General features: G+C 36.7%; 1 protein-coding gene across 1 annotated transcript in view; it reads right to left on the reverse strand.

Moving 5' to 3' along the window:
* Window positions 1-19,327, reverse strand: part of LOC127102734 (uncharacterized) — a 111,266-nt gene extending 91,939 nt beyond the window's left edge. The window contains exon 1 of the mRNA XM_051040077.1: window positions 18,662-19,327. Coding sequence (XP_050896034.1) covers window positions 18,662-19,327 — 666 coding nt within the window. The remainder of the gene's footprint in view (window positions 1-18,661) is intronic.
* Between the last annotated feature and the right edge of the window lie 1,832 nt (window positions 19,328-21,159).

The following is a 21,159-nucleotide window of genomic DNA, read 5'->3' on the forward strand; positions in this document are numbered from 1 at the left end:
TTCAAAATGATCATAATAAAATTTAAACTATTGGCTGAAGTAAATAAGAGTAGAAACAATTGGATAAAAGCTCAACTTTATTTAATGGGATGATAGTCTGTAAATGACAAGACTCCGTGGATTTTTACAAAGTTGAAAATGGTAATTTACATGAAAAAGGGCTACATTGAATACAAATGATCCGTAATCCTTCTACCAACTCTTGATATTCATTGTGCTCTTGACCGCTGTTGGGATGATGAATTGACGTCAACCCATGTGCTCAACAAAGTCTTCCAAAATTTGAAGATCAGCAGAATGCAGTTACTGGCCATAATCCCTAATTTTTGCATTAGTTGCCCCAAGGTGGGGTACTCAACTTAACGGGAAGTTCTTTTCTGTTTTTATGTCTCTAATTTTTTACTGGATCGTCGTTTCGGGTTTCAATCGACCGAGACGCTCATTTTTGCATAAGCCGCCCTTTCGGGTTTTCTAGATTATCTTTTAAACAAAATACTCGCTAACAAATTTATAGGGGTACTACAAAGTCAAAATTAATAAATAATGTAGTTTTCCTTAAATAAAATATAGAGTAGAATAAAATCAATTAATTCCCCTAAAATAAAATCAATTAACATATCTATAATTTTAGCAACTAGAGAGTCTAATTAGGGCACAAAAATTAAAATAATGATATAAGGAATATGAATCATTGAAAAGTCAGATTTCTAACTATTTATTTAGACTCAAAAGTCACAGAATTTTACCCTAATTTATGAATCTCTGTTCTTTCTAATTCTCAAATCTCAATCTAACTATAATCTCTCCATCTCTCTGAAAAAGCATAAGTTCCGACCGTCAATTCAACAAAAAAGTTTGAAAAGCATAAGTGCCTACCGTAAGTGTCAAAACAATCAATGAATAAATATATATATATATATATATATAAGGTTATTACTTATTAGTCAAAAATCAACAAAATTCTTTTATAAGAAGCTAATTTTCATGTTGATTTTCACTTTTTAGGATCAAGTTTGATTTGGTGTTCAAAGACTTTTGGAATAAATTGATCAAAGTTTAAGTTGAAGGTTAAAAATTAACATCAGGTACTATTGTTTCATCTCTTTGATTGCTTGAAATATTTCCTAAAAAATAATTGTCTAGTCATTTAAAACGAAAAAGAAAGAAACTAATTGAAATTGATAATAAATCTCTAAAGGATGCTATTCATAATTTTTTTTTAAAACACCCTACAATTTCTTTTTCAAATGATACAAATATAGGTAATTTGAACCTTGAAGCTGAGAGTTTAGACAATGAACAACTAAATAGGATTGTTGAAGAGCAAAATATTTTGGTTGAAAATAATGAAAATAAAGATGATGATGAAGCTGAAATATTGACAATGACGGTTATAATAATGAAAATGAACATATCCATGTTTTTGTTCATGAACAACCTAACGAGCCTATTCTATTGGACATTTATGATCCAAGGACATGGAATAACCTTAGAAATGACTTAAGAGATGAATTACTAAGAAATGGTCCTAAAAGAGACGTGTCAATTGTGATAGAGTTTTTTGTTTATTCAAAAGAATTGGATATAATTTTTTGTTTTTGCTGTAACTTATTTGGTACAAGGTTTAGAATGAATCGCTTAGCAAATGAAGGTTTTAATGATTGGAAATATATTTATGAAAGGCTTAAAGAACATGAATCAAGCGGTGCACACATGTCTTTCATAAGTAAATGGACTGAATTAGAAAATATTTTTCTCTAATTCTTGATTGTACTCTTGATGTAAGTCATCAAGAACAAATGACTCTCATTACACGTTGCATGGATGTTTCTACAAGTCCAATAAAAATTTAAGAGTTTTTTGTAGAATTTTTGAAAGTATGTGATACAGCAGGTCAATGATTGTTTGATGAATTAAAAAATGTATTGGAAACTCTTTGTCTAGATATTAATAATGTGAGAGGACAAGGATATGATAATGGATCGAACATGAAAGGTAAACATCAAGGTGTACAAAGAAAATTATTAGATGTTAACCCTAAAGCATTATACACACCATGTGGTTGTCATAGCCTTAACTTGACACTTTGTGATATTGCATATTCTTGTACTAAAGCTAAATATTTTTTTGGAGTGTTACAACGTATTTATACTGTATCTTCTCATTCGACAAAACGTTGGAAAATTTTTAGAGGCAATGTGAAAGGTTTAACTATTAAACCATTGTCACAAACATGTTGGGAAAGTCATGTGAATAGTGTATATGCAATCAAATCTCAAACTTCAGATGTAAGAGAATCACTATTTCAATTAGTTGAACAAGACAATAATCCAAAAATTAAGAGTGAAGTCGAATCTTTAGCAACTCATGGAATTGGAAAGTTTGAATTTTTAGTAGCTATGATTATTTGGTTTGAATTGTTAACTGATGTTAATGAAATTAGCAAAAGTTTGCAAAAAAAAAAAAAGAAGGCATGTGTATTGATGTGGCTATAGAACTAGTAAAAGGTTTAATCAAGTATTTGGGAAAATATAGAGAATCTGAATTTGTAAATGCTAAGGCTAGTGATGAAAAGATTGGGAATTAAATGGAGATTGAATGAGTGTTTATTCAAAAATGTCAAATTCACAGAAAACAACACTATGATGAAAATCCATCTCAACCCACACAATTGAATCTTGAGTCTGCTGAAGAGTCTTTTCGAAATTACTATTTCTTATATATTGTAGATCAAACAATTGGCTCACTTGATAGAAGATTTGGGCAGTATAACACATATGAAAATATTTTTGGATTCTTGTTTAGTATTGAAAGGCTTAGATCATTATTTGATAGGGACTTTGCCCGCTAAGTAGAAAACCTGAATGGCGACTTATGCAAAAAAAAATGGGTATCCCAGTGGATTGAAAACCCAAAAGGGTGGTCCAGGAAAAAATTAGGGAGAAAAGGAAAAGACTACAAGATAAAATTGACCAACAAAAAGGAACTAGAGGCAGAAGATCAATTCATCTTCTCCCTTCAGAAGCGAGGTTTTGAGGAATCACGGTTATTAAGGATAATAGTGGTCTTTGGATTCAATGTAAACCTTTCCCCATTTTCCAATTTTAAATTGTAACATCTCATGGAGATACGCCCTTTACGTGCTACAATTCTTGATTAATACAAATTTTTCCTATCAATTGTTGCCAATTGTGTTCTTCTATGTTTTTCTTTATTATGCAAAATGTAATTTGTTTGTTAATGAAGTTTTGAAACTTGAAAATTAAAAAAAACTTGTTTAAAAACACAAAATTGTTTTGACATATGTGAGGATCAAAAGGAAATATTTTGTTTTCCCGAAAGTCTTAAGGTTGTAGAAATACTCGTAGATCACCACAACGGGAATCTCCATGGAGCACAACTTGTCAAACCTCAGGGTCGATGCTTTGGCTAGTTATAACTGCAAATCTTGATAGATTCTCTTTTCAATGCATCCGTCACACTTACTTGTTCGATTTATTGGTGTTGAGGATTCAGAACCTCCCTAAATAGTCTCTACAAACTTCTAACATGCGCAGTGTCAGCATTTTCATATCATGATCATTCATTATCATGCATAAAAGAAAAATCAAGTCATTCATAGGTCAAAGTGTACTTTGGAATCATTTACATTGACCCATGTCTCATCTTCGATTGTTATCCTTTGACCCGAAAGACCAGTTGTTACTGGCACATCTCTATGTCTAGTTGTCACTAGCACTTTACCTTTAAAAGTTCAAATTGTCACTAGACTTCACCTCCTAAAATTTGGTTATCACTGGGGTTGCTTCAAATCCCAATTATCATTGGTGTCTCCTAAAGTTCAGTTGTCACTCACGACATTCAGTTGTCACTAACATTATTCCAATCTCAATTGTTACTAGAACTCATTTTAAACCCAATTGTCATTGGCACCATTGTCACTCTGTTTGTAAATCCAATCATAATCTGTATCCAAAGTCGTGTTGTCACTTGCATCATTTAAGTCCATGTTGTTACTGGCACCAATCCGCTAGAATATGGTTGTAATCCATGCCTACGGTCAAAGTCCAATTGTTGTTGGCATATACATGGAGTTTGATTACCTTATTATTTCCTAATGGTTCCTGGAAAGTCATGTATGACTCATCATTTTGAGGAATTCCCAGAAGCTTGGAGGTTTTCATGTTAGAAAACTCTAATGATGTTGGGTTTATTTGATTTATTTGTAAAGAAACATCGTAACCTTTTGCATGGATGATATACGTATAAGAAGACTCTTGTTATCTTTGTTTGACATAAATTCCCTGTTAGGAATCTCCAAAATGTTTGATTGGATGGATTTCTTGTGTGAAATCTCTAGAACTATTAGATGTATTCTAAAAGTGTCAGGTCATGTTTGAACCTATTGATGGAACCTTTTGATATCCCCGAAAATTGTCAAGTCATGTTTGAACCTGTTATTGAATTTTTTGAATATTCCAATGGCCAGGTCATGCATGAACCTATTGATGGAATTCTTTGATTTTTCTAGTATCGTCAGGGCATGTATGAACGTATTGACTAAACTTTCCTTGATATTCAAGTTGTTGTCACTACCATGATTTTAAGATAATGAAACCGGGACTAAAGAGATGCCAAAGAGAGGCAAAATCAGAAGAGTCGCCACCAAATTTTATTTAGTTTACCTTTATCAGAGAGGCGAGAGGAAATAATCGATAAAACCCTTAAGAGATACGCGCACGGGAAGCTCTAAAAGAGAATAAGGAATCGGTCTCGCAACCGAGGTTTGGGTTCAGAAGTCAGTTACGCAAGGGGGGGGGTATTAGCACCCCTTACATCCATGGTACTCTATGGGAACCATTTGGGTTGTTTTACATGCATGAGGATTTATCTATCATTCTGTTATTTTCAAAAGAATGTGTGTGAAAGAGGGGGTGTTTTATTATTATAGTGCTCTCCAAGGATTGGGGCCCTTGTGCCTACGTATCACTCATTCGGGGATGACGAATCAGAGCTCCGTAGTTCGGAGTAGAAAATGTCCGTGTGTTGGTTGATTTTACCTTTAAGAAAAGGGTTTTCGGAATGATGCCCTAAGGCACAAAAATGAGTTTGATGAGTTGTATTATTTTTACCTTGAATAATGGTTTTACGAAATGAATGTTTGTGATTATATTGCACTAAAGTCTATGGGTGGAGGCGATTATTCTAAACAACAAGACAAGCATCTTGCGTCCAAAATAATCATAGTAATGGTAGGAATGCTCCATTCTTACTCATTCTCCACCACTTAAGGCTCGTGGCACACAATAATAATCGTAATTTTATTGTATTTTGAATTTGATTATGAAAATGCCACTTGACGTTGAATCAAGGGTTTGGTTTATTTGATTATGAAATTTGGCTTATGCAACATGAATGCAAAGTAACCAACAAGAAACTAAAGGGTCTCATTGTAAGGTAGCCCAAGAGAAATCCTTGTGTGTGCAAAAGTGACCTAAGCTAAACAAAGGATGATGGTCTTACAAACATGTCCCCCTAAGGTGGTGTCATAATTCCATTCTTACAACATGCATGTAAGTTACGAATAAAATCCAACATTTACAAAGTATCACAAAGATAAGGAAAAGGCCTCCAAGTAAAGGTCCTAAAATGAAATCCTCTAAGTCCAAGTTGTTTAAGAGTGGAGTGAATATTTTTGGTCTTATCATTTTATCATGTTTTTATTGTTTTTAATGTTTGATGATAATAAAATAAATAACAAGTAAATAAATATGCATGATGAGTCTGTACAATGGTGATGGTAATGAATACTTGAATGTAAATTACAAGGTAATGACATAAAAGTAAATTACAAGATAAAGAATGGCAATATCACAATAATGGTTAGTGGATATAAATGATATTAAAATAAATAACAAGTTAGTAGTACCAAAATTACAATAATAAAGTTAATGATAAACAAAGTTAATGAAGTATAATTAATGGTTAGTAATATGTGCTAAAATGAACATTTTGAGGATTATTTTTCTATAGGTCAAAAACTTAAAATATGACACATTAAGGGATAACTTATCATTGATGCAAAGTATTGAAAATGATTAATAATCACCTTACAATAGATTTGTAACAAAGAAAATTATACAATCCTAAGTTCATCCATCAATATTTTAAACAATTATGATTTGCTCTCTTTCTTTTGTTTTTACTCCCCTTTTTTATTTAACAAGATAGTAAAAGAGTAAATAAATTAGCATAATATAAATGATGTGGTTAGATAACAATAAACATAAACATAAAGAACTTGAAATAAAGTGAACAATACAATAAATTGCAAGGAAGTAAAGTGCAATAATGTAAATGTTAGGAATAGGTAAATAATGAACATAAATATAAAGTAAATGGAATAAAATAAAAAATAAAATAAATTGTAAGGAATTAAAGTGCAATAATATAAATGTTTGAAGTTAGTAGTTAGTGGTTAGTAGAATAACAATAAGAAAATGGTTTCATCTATGCATCAAATGACTCAAATATGGTTGAAATAGAGGCAATCTATCAATGCCTCAAAGTATCATGAATGATCTAATGATCAATCATTAATAGGTTTGAAACATTGAAGATTTAATCAATCCTAAACAACCATGACCATGATCTAATAGACCTCATTAACCAAACAAATGTAACAACAAATCAATAATAAAAGTAAATGATAACAAACACAAAGCAACCACAAAAAGGTGAACAAAAAGGTAGCAAGAGCAAAAAATCTATAAAAAAAAGTGTGTAAACCAAAGTTAATCATTTTTTGTAAGCTTGAATGTAAACCCTCTCAAAAGATCAACCAAGAACAAACAACCATTTTTCAATCAAAAATAACCAAAAAGTTAAAAAGTTTAAGCTAAAATCATTACCAAAAAATGTGAAAAAACTAGGTTGAAATGGTGTTGAGCTTGAATGTGAAGCAATGGGTTTGAGATGAAAATACTTATGATGGAAGCTTGGTGAATGGGCTGAGTTATGAGTGTTAGAGAGTGAGAAGTTTTGAGAAAAAAATATAAAGTGGAAAAAAGTTGGTGGGGGTGACTTTTGGGAGAGAAAGATTTTTTTGTTTTGATTTAGGTTTGGAGAAGAGGGGGTTGGATGATATTTTTTCAGAACTTTTAGGGGATAGAAAACATGAAAAATGAGGGGAAATAGTGTCTCTATTTATAGGGAAAGCAAGTGGGTAAGTGGGGGGAAACAAAAAGCATTTTGTGTAAAAAACAGACTCACTGTTGTTGTTTCCGCAGGGGAAATCAATTTCCCTGTTTTTTTTTTTTTGCAGGTGTAAACACCATGCCTTGAGTCCATTCAATATGCCTTTGGTTATAAATGTTAATGCAATTATGGTGATGGAACAATGAATGTATGTATGTGTAATAGGTTCATAGATCAGATGAAAGTTATATGGGGGTAGGGTGAATTTTGGGGTATGACAGCTGCCCCTATTTAATTTTCTCGGACCTGAATATATGGATAGCGACCGTTTCCAATGTGTTCAAGGTAAGAGAGGATTAAATACTAATGGGAGTAACCCGAAATTTTCCCTGCCGGAGAATGTTAGGATTTGTTGGGGATTATGCATGGTTATGATGATTATGCATGCAATGTGATGTATCCATCCTAAGTATCTTCTTAATAAGAAAAGTTTAATTTCAAAACCCCAAGAAAATTATGAAGGAGAATAGCCATCCAAGGCACAGCGGAATTTAAAATTTTCTCCTTTAATGATCCTTACGAATGGGCGTGATCAGTGATAGAATCGTTACCTCTTGTGGCGATTCAAACCATTGGTGCAGATCTCTGATAATGATCAAAACCTTTGATACAGATCTACGGAGTGATCACGAACATTGAACTATGACAACGTCTCTACTCAGTCCACACGAACGGATTCCTTCAATCGCAGTGCTAGCTGTTATGAATGAAGGCTTTGAGTGAGAGAGAGAGAGGGAAACGAAATTCCAAGTCTCTACTTGAATTTCAGTCTGAGTGGAGTGTCAATGCTTCTACCCAAGGGGTTCTATTTATAAAACCACTTGTGTGGGCTTCAAGCTAAAAAGACCACTTAAGTGTATTTTGGCCCATATCTCATAATATGCCAAAATCACTTAAGTATTTGGTACCTTACCATATTTCGTCTCCCACTTAAGTGCACCGTACCTTGCGGTGTTCCTTAGTTACTCTATTTATCATCAATCTGTCCTTTGTGTGTGACCCTGTAGGTTTTCGCGATGTTGGCAATTATATTAAATCACGCATTTAAGATAATAAACAGTGAGCGGTATCTAGCAACACATCACTGCTACCCAAGACACGAAAATGTCATGTGATCTGACAAAACCTCCTGTGATAATAATTATGTGTATAATTACTCCTTTGCCCTTATGTCTATATTGAACACAAGGTATAGATCGTGTCACCCTTGTCCAGTTCAATATTGGGCCCATAGACATTTATCCTGTTACGCGGGATGGGCAAATTCCATCTAGGACACTCATGTCCCTCATCATGCTTTGTGGAGTACCCATTAACTGTCTTTATGGTTATCCAGTTACGCACAATGTTAGGTAAGCAATAAAGCACTCGACTCTACATCTAGGATCCATAGTGGTTTCAGGTCGAAGAGTAGTATACACTATTATCACCATGAGAATAACTTATGACACTTTGCATAACTTTCTATATAGTATTCTCATAGCGGGTCAATCCGGTATAAATATTACTCCTAATATTCATACCAATGTTTAAGACTTGATAACTCTTTATCCATGATCTATGAGATGTGATCTACAGTCTACAAACATAATAGTCTTAATGCTTTAATGTTATCCCACTTCACACTAAAGCTCGATTACGGATACTTTAAGAATAGTGTCCTTATGTTTAATGTGCTTTCATGATTAAGTCACACTTAATACATTAAACGGACTATCTATTCCAGGGACTTTATTAATCAACCATAATAAAGAAAATTCCTTTTATTATTAATAAATAATTCGATATATGCCCATTGATCTAGTATGGCCATCATGCTTCTGCTGCGCAAAAGGCTTTGTCAGTTGGTCAGCTATATTGTCAAGTGTAGGTACTTTACATATTTTCACATCTCCTCTATCTATTATCTCTCGAATGAGATGATAACGCCTAAGTATGTGTTTGGATCATTGGTGAGATCTAGGCTCCCTAGCTTGTGCGATAGCACCATTGTTATCACAATAGAGACCAATGGGATCTCCAACGTTAGGGACTATGCCAAGTTCACTAATGAACTTCCTGATCCAAACAGCTTCCTTTGCTGCACTTGAGGCAGCAATGTACTCGGCCTCGGTCGTAGAATCAGCAATTGTATCTTGCTTTGAACTTTTCCAGCTCACAGCGCCACCGTTCAAGCAAAACACATAACCAGATTGCGATCTAAAGTCATCCTTATTTGTCTGGAAGCTAGCATTGGTGTAACCAATTACAGCCAATTCTTCTTGACCGCCATATATCAAGAATGAGTCCTTAGTCCTTCTCAAGTACTTAAGGATATTCTTGACAGCTACCCAATGGGCATCACCAGGATCAGATTGGTACCTACTCGTTGCACTTAAAGCAAATGAGACATCTGGTCGAGTACATAACATGGCATACATGATAGATCCTATTGCAGATGCATATGGAATCTTATTCATGCGTTCCCTTTCTTCCTCAGTTGAAGGGGATTGTGTTTTTGATAGACACAGGCCATGTTGCATAGTTATGAATCCTTTCTTGGAATGATGCATATTAAAGCGTCTCAGCACTTTGTCTATGTATGTACTCTGACTTAGGCCAAGCAGTTTTCGTGATCTATCTCTATAGATCCTGATTCCTAATATATAGGTTGCTTCACCTAGGTCCTTCATAGAAAAGCATTTCCCCAACCAAGTCTTTACTTGTTGCAGGGTAGGGACATCGTTTCCAATGAGTAATATGTCATCTACATATAACACCAGGAACACGATCATGCTCCCACTAACCTTCTTGTAGACACAAGGCTCATCTTTGTTCTTGATGAATCCATATTGTTTTACTGTTTCATCAAAACGAAGATTCCAGCTTCTGGAAGCTTGCTTCAATCCATAGATTGATCTTTGTAGCTTAAATATCTTATGGGCTTCTTCTGGTATGTCAAATCCTTCAGATTTAAGCATCCGAATAGATTTAAGCATTGCAACTGGTGAAAAGGTTTCATCATAGTCAACACCATGAATTTGTTTATATCCTTTTGCAACCAGTCTTGCCTTATAGGTATGTATCTTACCATCCATGTCAGTCTTCTTTTTGAAGACCCACTTGCATCCTATAGGATTAACTCTTACAGGAGGCTCTACCAAGGTCCAAACTTGGTTTGTGTACATGGAATCTATTTCGGATTTCATGGCTTCTAGCCACTTCTCAGACTCGGGACCAGTTATGGCCTCTTGGTAGGTCACAGGCTCATCTTGATCCATGAGTAATACATCACCTTGATCTGTTATGAGATATCCATATCTCTCAGGTAGGTGACGTATCCTGCCTGACCTACGCTGGTCTTGTTCTACTTGAGCAGGTTGCTCTTCCACAACCATTTGTGTTTCCTGCTCTACTTCCTCCATAGGTGTATCGATGCTTTGTGATTCTTGAATTTCTTCAAGCTCTACTTTCCTCCCACTGGTTCCTTTGGAAATAAAATCCTTTTCTAGGAAAACTCCAGTTCGAGCGGCAAACACTTTTCCCTCAGAAGGATTGTAGAAGTAATATCCTCTTGTTTCTTTAGGATACCCCACAAATAAGCATTGGTCAGATTTGGGCTCAAGCTTAGTTGAAATTTGTCGTTTCACATAAACTTCGCAACCCCAAATCTTCATGTAAGACATATGTGGTCTCTTACCACTCCATATCTCATATGGTGTCTTATCAACCTTTTTGGATGGAACACGATTAAGTGTGTAAGCTGCTGTCAATAGCGCATGTCCCCAAAAGGAGTTTGGAAGATCGACGTGACTCATCATGGATCGGACCATGTCCAACAGGGTTCGATTTCTTCTCTCAGACACACCATTCCATTGGGGTGTTCCAGGAGGAGTGAGTTGGGATAGGATCCCACACTCTTTCAGATGGTCATCAAACTCTAGGCTTAAATATTCACCACCTCGATCTGATCGAAGAGCTTTAATATTCTTACCTAGTTGGTTTTGTACTTCATTCTTGAATTCTTTTGAACTTTTCAAAGGACTCTGATTTGTGTTTCATTAAATACACATAACCATATCTATTGAAATCATCAGTGAATGTGATGAAGTACTGAAAACCTCCTCTGGCTGGTATGTTCAGTGGACCACATACATCAGTATGTATGAGGGCCAAAAGATCATTAGCTCTTTCACCTTTTCCTGTGAATGGAGACTTTGTCATCTTTCTAATTAAACAAGATCTGCATGTCTCATATGATTCATAATCAAAAGAGTCCAACAGTCCAATCTTTATGGAGTTTGGAAATGCGTTTCTCATTTATGTGGCCTAATCGACAATGCCAAAGGTAAGTTGGATTTAACTCATTAGGTTTCATCCTTTTAGTATTAATGTTATAAATAGACATTTCAAGATCAAGGACATATAGTCCATTGTTCATTTGTGCAGTAGCATAGAATATATCATTCAAATAAATTGAACAACAATTGTTCTTTATTATGAATGAAAAACCGAACTTGTCCAAACAAGAAACGGAAATAATATTCCTGCTAATTGCTGGTACATAATAATAGTTCTCTAACTGAATTATTAAACCACTAGGTAAAGTCATTTCATAAGTTCCTACGGCTAAGACAACAACCTTTGCTCCATTATCAACTCGAAGGTCGACTTCATCTTTTGCCAATTTTCTACTCCTTTTAGTTCTTGCACATTTGTACAAATGTGAGAACCGCATCCAGTATCTAATACCCATGATGCAGAAGTAGATAAATTAATTTCAATAACAAAAATACCTGAAGTTGGAGTCTCTACTCCATTCTTCCTATCTTCTAGGTACTTTGGGCAGTTCCTCTTCCAGTGTGCGGTCTTACCGCAATGGAAGCAGGTGCCTTCTTTTTCTATGCTTCCACTAGGCTTCAAAGCAGCAATAGTGGGTTTGGGTTTGGCAACTTCCTTGCCTTTCCCTTTATCATGTTTGAGGACAATCCTCAGGTTTCGGTACCAATCCAGGAAATTTATCCCAGACAATTTTTCCTTGTCAAGGTTTGATCGCAATATTTTGTTAGAGGTGTTTGTTGTCATGGTTACCTACACAAGGATTAATGAAAATATAAGTATCATAGACATATTTAATTAGGCCTTTAATTAAATATGCTCCCACTATTTTACTCAAAACAAATGACCCTCATCATTTGATTCGGAAAATCCCGTTGGAAGAGTTTCTAGTGGGTCGAGATCCATATTTCACTTCGTTCTAAGTCCGCGTAGGCGGATTACACAAAACTAGGTTATTTAGGTAGGAACTTCTTCCAATTGTATCTCATACAACTCTCGAAAATTTCAGTTGGGTGAATAACTCCTTATTCCAATCCATCATATGGATCATTCCCAACTCTTGCTTCTAAACATATATATAATCTTATTATGATTTGTTTAGTTAAGTTTGACCCATTGTTTTAACAGTTGGATATTACAATTATCCCATCGCACCTTACTAATATATAGATCATGCACCTCGCGTAGGCGAAACCTACATTATCCATTACTAGTCTTGATGAGTGTTAAAACTTGGAAAGCATAAACTTAATATTTAATTTGAGGGAATTGCAATTTTCTGATCTCACCGGCTTGTTTATCATATAAATCGTCTCTCACATGCATCAACATGCATTCACATGCATCAACATACATACAAATAAAATGAAACAGTTATGGCCCCTAGCACAATTGTTCTCCCAAGCCAATGAGAGAACCTAAGCTAACCTACAACGATCTAAGTTTCTCCAAGCAAGATCTTCAAGGTTGTCCTCCTTTGGCACTGACTTCTTTGCTTTCTTCATATCATTACATTACATGAAAGAAACTCGTTTTACATACGAGGGAGTCAGATGAGAAAAGAAATTTGATTTGGGAGATTAAGAGAGAGGCACGACACGCAGGTCGTATTTTAAAACCCAAAGCAGAATAAAGGAAAACTAAGGCCATAACCGATCACCACAAGACAATAATAAACACTTTATTATTATTATTAATTCCTTTAATTAATTAAAATCAAATTAAATCTCGACGACCGATCACCATATTTTAATGAACAATTCATTTAAAATCGATGTCGCTTTTCGTATCAACACTTGATACTTTTAGAGCACTGAGTTAGCCGAACGGGTGAATTTTTCCTTGCGTTAACCGGTTAACCATATGCGTTAACCGGTTAACACTGTTTGAAATCTGAAAAAAAAATTGTTTTCTGCCTTGCGTTAACCGGTTAACCATATGCGTTAACCGGTTAACACTGTTGAAAAATCTCTTGGAAAACTGTTTTCCGTCTTGCGTTAACCGGTTAACCAAATGCGTTAACCGGTTAACCAAATGCGTTAACCGGTTAACACTGTTTGAAAAACTTAAAAAATTTATTTCGTATTGTGTTAACCGGTTAACCATATGCGTTAACCAGTTAACACTGTTCCAAAAAGTGTTTAGAAAGCACAACTCTTGTGCAGTCAAACCCCAATCGCATAACTCTCTGACAACACAACCCTTGTGTCGTCACTAACCCTGATGCACCAATTTCAGACCGTCAAACACATATCGATTGTTAATTCAGTATGATTGATCAACACGTCATTGCTTCACCATACTAATGTCGGATCAAGAAGCAAACGACCATTGATCGCTCAAAGGAAAACAATCATTGAGTGTTTGAATGAACAAAACGAAAACACTATATCATATATAATGTATTTTGCATCAGGATTACATATATCATATATATGTAACTTGATCGATCTCAATTTAATCTTTGATTCATTTTGTCTTTAATCATATTAATACAAAAAAAAAACAGTTATCAGATTCATGGTTTCATAAGTGGCTTTGATACCACTGAAGGAGAATAGCATTCCAAGGCGCAGCGGAATTTAAAATTTTCTCCTTTAATGATCCTTACGAATGGGCATGATCAGTGATAGAATCGTTACCTCTTGTGGCGATTCAAACATTTGGTGCAGATCTCTGATAATGATCAAAACCTTTGATACAGATCTACGGAGTGATCACGAACGTTGAACGATGACAACGTCTCTACTCAGTCCACACGAACGGATTCCTTCAATCGCAGTGCTAGCTGTTATGAATGAAGGCTTTGAGTGAGAGAGAGAGAGAGAGAGGGAAACGAAATTCCAAGTCTCTACTTGAATTTCAGTCTGAGTGGAGTGTCAATGCTTCTACCCAAGGGGTTCTATTTATAGAACCACTTGTGTGGGCTTCAACCTAAAAAGCCCACTTAAGTGTATTTTGGCCCATATCTCATAATATGCCAAAATCACTTAAGTATTTGGTACCTTACCATATTTCGTCTCCCACTTAAGTGCACCGTACCTTACGTTGTTCCTTAGTTACTCTATTTCTCATCAATCCGTCCTTTGTGTGTGACCCTCTAGGTTTTCGCGACGTTGGCAATTATATTAAATCACGCATTTAACATAATAAACAGTGAGCGGTATCTAGCAACACATCACTGCTACCCAAGACACAAAAATGTCATGTGATCTGACAAAACCTCCTGTGATAATAATTATGTGTATAATTACTCCTTTGCCCTTATGTCTATATTGAACACAAGGTATAGACCGTGTCATCCTTGTCCAGTTCAATATTGGGCCCATAGACATTTATCCTGTTACGCGGGATGGGCAAATTCCATCTAGGACACTCATGTCCCTCAGCATGCTTTGTGGAGTACCCATCAACTGTCTTTATGGTTATCCAGTTACAGACAACGTTGGATCAGCAATAAAGCACTCGACTCTACGTCTAGGATCCATAGTGGTTTCAGGTCGAAGAGTGGTATACACTATTATCACCATGAGAATAACTTATGACACTTTGCATAACTTTCTATATAGTATTCTCATAACGGGTCAATCCGGTATAAATATTACTCCTAATATTCATACCTATATTTAAGACTTGATAACTCTTTATCCATGATCCATGAGATGTGATCATCAGTCTACAAACATAATAGTCTTAATGCTTTAATGTTATCCCACTTCACACTAAAGCTCGACTACGGATACTTTAAGAATAGTGTCTTTATGTTTAATGTGCTCTCATGATTAAGTCACACTTAATACATTAAACGGACTATCTATTCCAGGGACTTTATTAATCAACCATAATAAAGAAAATGCCTTTTATTATTAATAAATAATTCGATACAAGTACCAAAAGTATTGGCCTCTAGGGCTTACACCAACAAATTAAGGGAATAAAATTTCACTAGGGAATGAGAAAAAGGGTGACCGCTCCTAGCAACGACCGAGGAAAAACAACACGGTGTTTCTTAGTAACGCCTGGAACACCTGACATCTAATAGGGTTCAAACAAACGAATTCGGTGATGATTGTTAGCAATGGCTAGAATACCTGACTTAGTGGGGATGATAAATGATTCCAAATGATGACGCCTAGCAATGGCTGGAACATTTGAAGCGGTTGGAGATAAAAGACAAGGTACAATGATGATTCCTAGCGACAGCTAGAATACCCGACTCTTGAGGGGAAAAGAGGTTGTTCAGTGACGATTCTTAGCAACGACTGGAATACCTGACTCGACTAAAGATACAACTTTCCACGAAGGTACAATGACAATTCTTAGCGACGGATAGAATACCTGAAATCCACCGGGAAGATCAAACAGTTCAGTGACGATTCTTAGCAACAACTAGAATACCTGACTCTGCTGAGGAGAATACAAAAGTCAAGTGACGATTCCTAGAAATGTCTGGAATACCTAACATTTGTTATAGAAAATGAGCACTTCAGTGTCGATTCCTTGTAAAGATTGGAATACCTGACTTATGTCGGGGAAATAAATTCAAGGATGATTCTCGGCTATGAATATCTGACTCAGCTTGGGGAATGAGCCCAAAATGCCTCTAGTCTAAAAAAGGAGAGTTCAGTGACGATTCTCAACAACGGCTAAGAATACCTGAGTCTTGGGGGAAAGGGGAAAATATGGTGATGAATTTCTAAGGATAGAAGAAGTACAATGATTTTTCTGAGCAACGACTATAATGCCTGACTCCTCTGAGGAAACTTGAAAATGAACCGAAACAGTTTAGAGACGATTCCTAGCAACAGCTGGAATGCATGGTTGTGCTTGGGAAATGTTTTGAGGATGAACATTGATTTTATTGGGGAAAATTCCTAACAACGGTTGGAAAATTCCGAACTCTGATGAGTTAATTTGAGTAAGTTAAGGAGATACTTATGATGTGATGTCATGTATGCTAATGCGTGTTTGGGCTTTCACGGGGGAATATATGAAATGCAGGGTTTGCAAGTTATGCCAAGTATGATTGGGCTTTGCGGGGGAGTGTATTTGGGGAATGCCAATGGTGATTGGGCTTAAAAAGGGTGATTGGGGAAAGTGTAATGACTTTCCGATACTTGAGAAATTGGATCTCGACGTCCAAGAAAGTGCTGAATGTAATGGTTAAGAATTTCTGCTGGGGGAGAAATGATTAGCCAAGTCCAAGGGACTGTGTGGCGTCCTTAGGTTGGAAATTCCAAATGCGTTTTGGTTACCTTTAGCAAATTTATGAAAGAAATGTAATTTGATGTTGTCTCCCTTATAGTTTTTTTTTAAAAAGGGTCTTTTAATTAAAATTTTCCAATGTAATATTATTTAGAAAAAAGTCATATATCGCAGACAAAGCAGGAAGAGTAAAAATATGGAGCACATGTGAGGGAACTAATTTTATTGATAAGTGGTCCCAAAAAAAATGGGGGATTTTGTACAAAGGAAGCAATTCCTAAAAGAGGTGATTGCGAAAAGAAAATGATAATTATAATGGCAATGAAACATCTCGGGTTTCCACCAAATTCTAACTCTACTATAGCCTTTATGCCTTTGGTCGTCCTTTGATCTTGCTTTTAGAAAGAGGGTGATAGGATTGACTTGTTGGGGGACCCACATATTTGACTCGCCGGGAATTGAAGAAGGATTCCTTGTGGGATGAGCCTCTTGCTCTTATTAAATCCCTAATTTTTGCCTAGATCGCCCTTTCGGGTTTTCAGTCTACCGGGATACCCATTTTTGCATAAGTCGCCCTTTCGGGTTTTCAACATATCGGGCTTTATCTTTTTTTTCTTTCTTTTTTTCAAGCGTAGTATTTTTTAACTGCATCCGCATTCACCGGGGATGGAAGATCTTCGCCATCCATTGTTGCAAGGATTAAGGCTCCTCCGGAGAAGACCTTTCTTACAACATACGGGCCTTCGTAGTTTGGCGTCCATTTTCCCTTTGGGTCAGTATGGATTGGAAGAATCTTTTTCAATACGAGGTCACCGGCCTTTAGGCTGCGTGGGAAAACCTTTTTGTCATGTGCCCTCTTGATGCGTTTTTGATAGAGTTGGCCGTGGCAGATGGCTGCCAAGTGCTTCTCATCAATGAGGTTTAGTTGGTCAAATCGAGCTTGTACCCACTCAGACTCATAAAGCTTAACATCGGTCAAAATCCTTAAGGAAGGAATCTCTACTTCAATTGGCAAGACTGCATCCATGCCATACACAAGGGAGAAGGGAGTTTCCCCAGTGGAAGTGTGTACGGAAGTACGATAGTTGTGTAATGTGAATGGGACCATTTTGTGCCAATCTTTGTAGGTTTCCACCATCTTTTGCACGATCTCCTTGATGTTTTTGTTAGCTGCCTCAACAACATCATTCATCTTAGGCCTATAAAGCGATGAGTTGTGGTGGTTGATCTTGAAATTTTGGCATAGCTCTTTCATCATTTTATTATTGAGGTTGGATCCATTATCAGTAATGATCTTGTTGGGGACCCCATAACGGTAGATGATTTCTTTCCTAAGGAGTCGAGTCACCACTTGTCTGGTAACGTTGGCGTACGAGGCTGCTTCTACCCATTTTGTGAAGTAGTCAATGGCTACAAGGATGAAGTGGTGTCCATTCGAGGCATTTGGCTCTATGCGTTCGATCACGTAAATTCCCCACACGGCGAAAGGCCAAGGTGATGTTAGGACATTGAGCGGTGTTGGCGGCACATGGATCTTGTCAGCATAGATCTGGCACTTGTGGCTGGTTTGGACGTGGAGATGACAATCAACCTCCATATTCATCCAATAGTAGTCGGCCCTTAAGATTTTCTTTACCATAGCGTTCTCACTGGCATGCGTCCCAAAGGATCCTTCATGAATTTCCATTATAATCTAGTTTGCTTCTTGTTTGTTCACACATCTAAGTATAACCGAATCATAATTTCTCTTGTATAATACCCCTCCACTTAAGAAGAATTTGGATGATAGTTTCCAAAGATACTTCTTGTCAGTGATGGACGCGTCCACAGGGTACTCTTGGTTCTCTAAGAATTTCATGATGTCATAGAACCAAGGATGAACGTCAACTTCGTCTTCTGCTGCCAGACAGTAAGCAGGTCCGTCCAAGTAGTTGAGGTGAAAGGATGGTGCTTCGTTCTTCCACTTAACTTTAAACATGGACGCCAAAGTTGCCAAGGCGTCAGCTAGCTGATTCTCTTCTCGAGGGATGTGGTGGAATGTAATCTCATCGAAGTAGGCGACTAGTTTCAAGACATGCACTTTGTAAGGAATGAACTTATGATCTCTAGTATCCCAATCTCCTTTGACTTGGCTGATTACCAAGGTTGTATCTCCATAGACTTCTAGGATTTTGATCCTAAGATCGATAGCAACTTCAATACCAAAGATACAAGCCTCGTATTCGGCCATATTATTTGTATATTCAAAACATAACCTGGCGGTGAAGGGGAGGTTGAAATTAGTCGGAGAAGTGATTACTTCCCCAACGCCATTACCGTGAGCATTAGAAGCTCCATCAAACACCAAGGTCCATCGGGATCCAAGCTTGGGTCCTTCCTCAGGACCGGGGATGTTGCAATCCCTAATCAACATGATGTCCTCATCGAGGAATTCAAAACGTATAGACTGATAATCCTTCAAGGGTTGTTGTGCAAGATAATCAGATAAAACACTCCCTTTGATGGCCTTTTGAGTCACATGTTGGATGTCGTACTCGGTTAAAGCCATTTGCCATCGGGCTACTCTATCGGTTAAAGTCGGCTTCTCAAAGATGTATTTAACAAGATCCATCTTAGAGATCAACAATGTCGTATGAGTGAGCATGTATTGTCTTAAACATTTGGCAGCCCATGCTAGTGAGCAACAAGTCTTTTCAAGCATCGAATACCTACTCTCGTAATCGGTGAACTTCTTGCTCAAGTAGTATATCACATGTTCTTTTTTACCAGTCTCATCATGTTGGTCGATGACACACCCCATAGATCCTTCGAGAATGGTGAGATACATGATTAATGGTCTACCAGGTACAGGAGGCATCAACGCAAGAGGTTCTTGCAAATACTCCTTTATTTTCTCAAATGCGTCTTGGCAATCATCGTTCCAAATGATGGCTTGATCCTTTCGAAGAAGTTTGAAGATTGGATCACAAGTGGCAGTGAGGTGAGATATGAACCTAGCAATGTAGTTCAATCTACCTAGTAATCCTCAGACTTCCTTCTCGGTTTTGGGTGCAGCAATAACTTGTATGGCCTTCACTTGCTCGGGATCTACATCAATGCCACGTTGGCTAACGATAAAACCTAGAAATTTGCCAGATCTTACCCCAAATGTGCATTTGTTGGGATTAAGCCTGAATTTGAACTTCCTCAACCTCTCAAAAAAAAATTCTAGATTGACAAGATGTTCCTCTTAGGTTTGAGACTTGGCTATCATGTCATCGACGTATACCTCAATCTCTCTATGGATCATATCGTAAAAGAGAGTGACCATGGCTCGTTGGTATGTGGCGCCGGTGTTCTTCAATCCAAAAGGCATCACCTTGTAGTAGAAGGTGCCTCATGGTGTTATGAAAGTGGTTTTCTCCATATCTTCTTGAGCCATGTGGATCTGGTTATAACCGAAGAAACCATCCATAAAAGAGAAAACAGAGAACTAAGCGGTATTGCTAGCACGTCAATGTGTGGTAGTGGAAAGTCATCTTTGGGACTTGCTCTATTTATATCTCTATAATCTATGCACATCCTCAATTTTCCATCCTTCTTAGGTACAAGCACAATGTTAGCAATCCATTGACGATAATTGGAGACCACTAGGAAGCCGATGTTGAGCTACTTTTGTACCTTCTCCTTGATTTTCATAGCCATATCGGGACGGGTCCTTCGTAGCTTTTGCTTTACTGGAGGGCGTTCTTCTTTAAGAGGTAGATGGTGGACCACAATGTTAGTATCGAGGTCGGGCATGTCTTGGTATGACCATGCAAACACATCTCTGTACTCCTTCAAGAGCTCGATCAATTTTGCCTTCACCTTGTCTTGTAGAGGGGAGCCGACTCAGACTTCTTTCACTTCCTCATTTGTCCCAAGGTTATTCACTTCCACTGATTCTTCGTGCGGCTGGATGAGTTTTTCCTCTTGCTTGAGCATCCTTTTCAATTCTTCGGGGAGTTCGGCCTCTGCCTTACACTCTTCATTGGCTTGATTAATTGGTTTGTCAAAATCGTATGATACCGTAGCAGAATTGTCATTGGTGGTTGTCGAGGGCGATCTGCACGATTTAAGGTCCACGTTTTTATTGATATCAAAAAGAGGATGATTTCAAAATAATGTTTTTTTTAAGAAAATTGTCATTTTGAAAAAGGTGAAATAAATAAATGAAAGACAAGAATCTCAAAATTGATTGCGAACGTGAACCTTTTTTCATTAATGATTAATAAGGAAATTTGACGAGGCCCTACAAATGATTCCCCCATGCATTGGGCTTGACATGGGTTCTTTTGATAAAAAGGAAGGAAAACAACATTGGGAATTACATTTTAATCAGGGTTACTTTAGGTATTTCAA

This window comes from Lathyrus oleraceus, chromosome 1 (assembly GCF_024323335.1).
Source record: "Lathyrus oleraceus cultivar Zhongwan6 chromosome 1, CAAS_Psat_ZW6_1.0, whole genome shotgun sequence".
NCBI classification, from domain to species: Eukaryota; Viridiplantae; Streptophyta; class Magnoliopsida; order Fabales; family Fabaceae; genus Lathyrus; species Lathyrus oleraceus.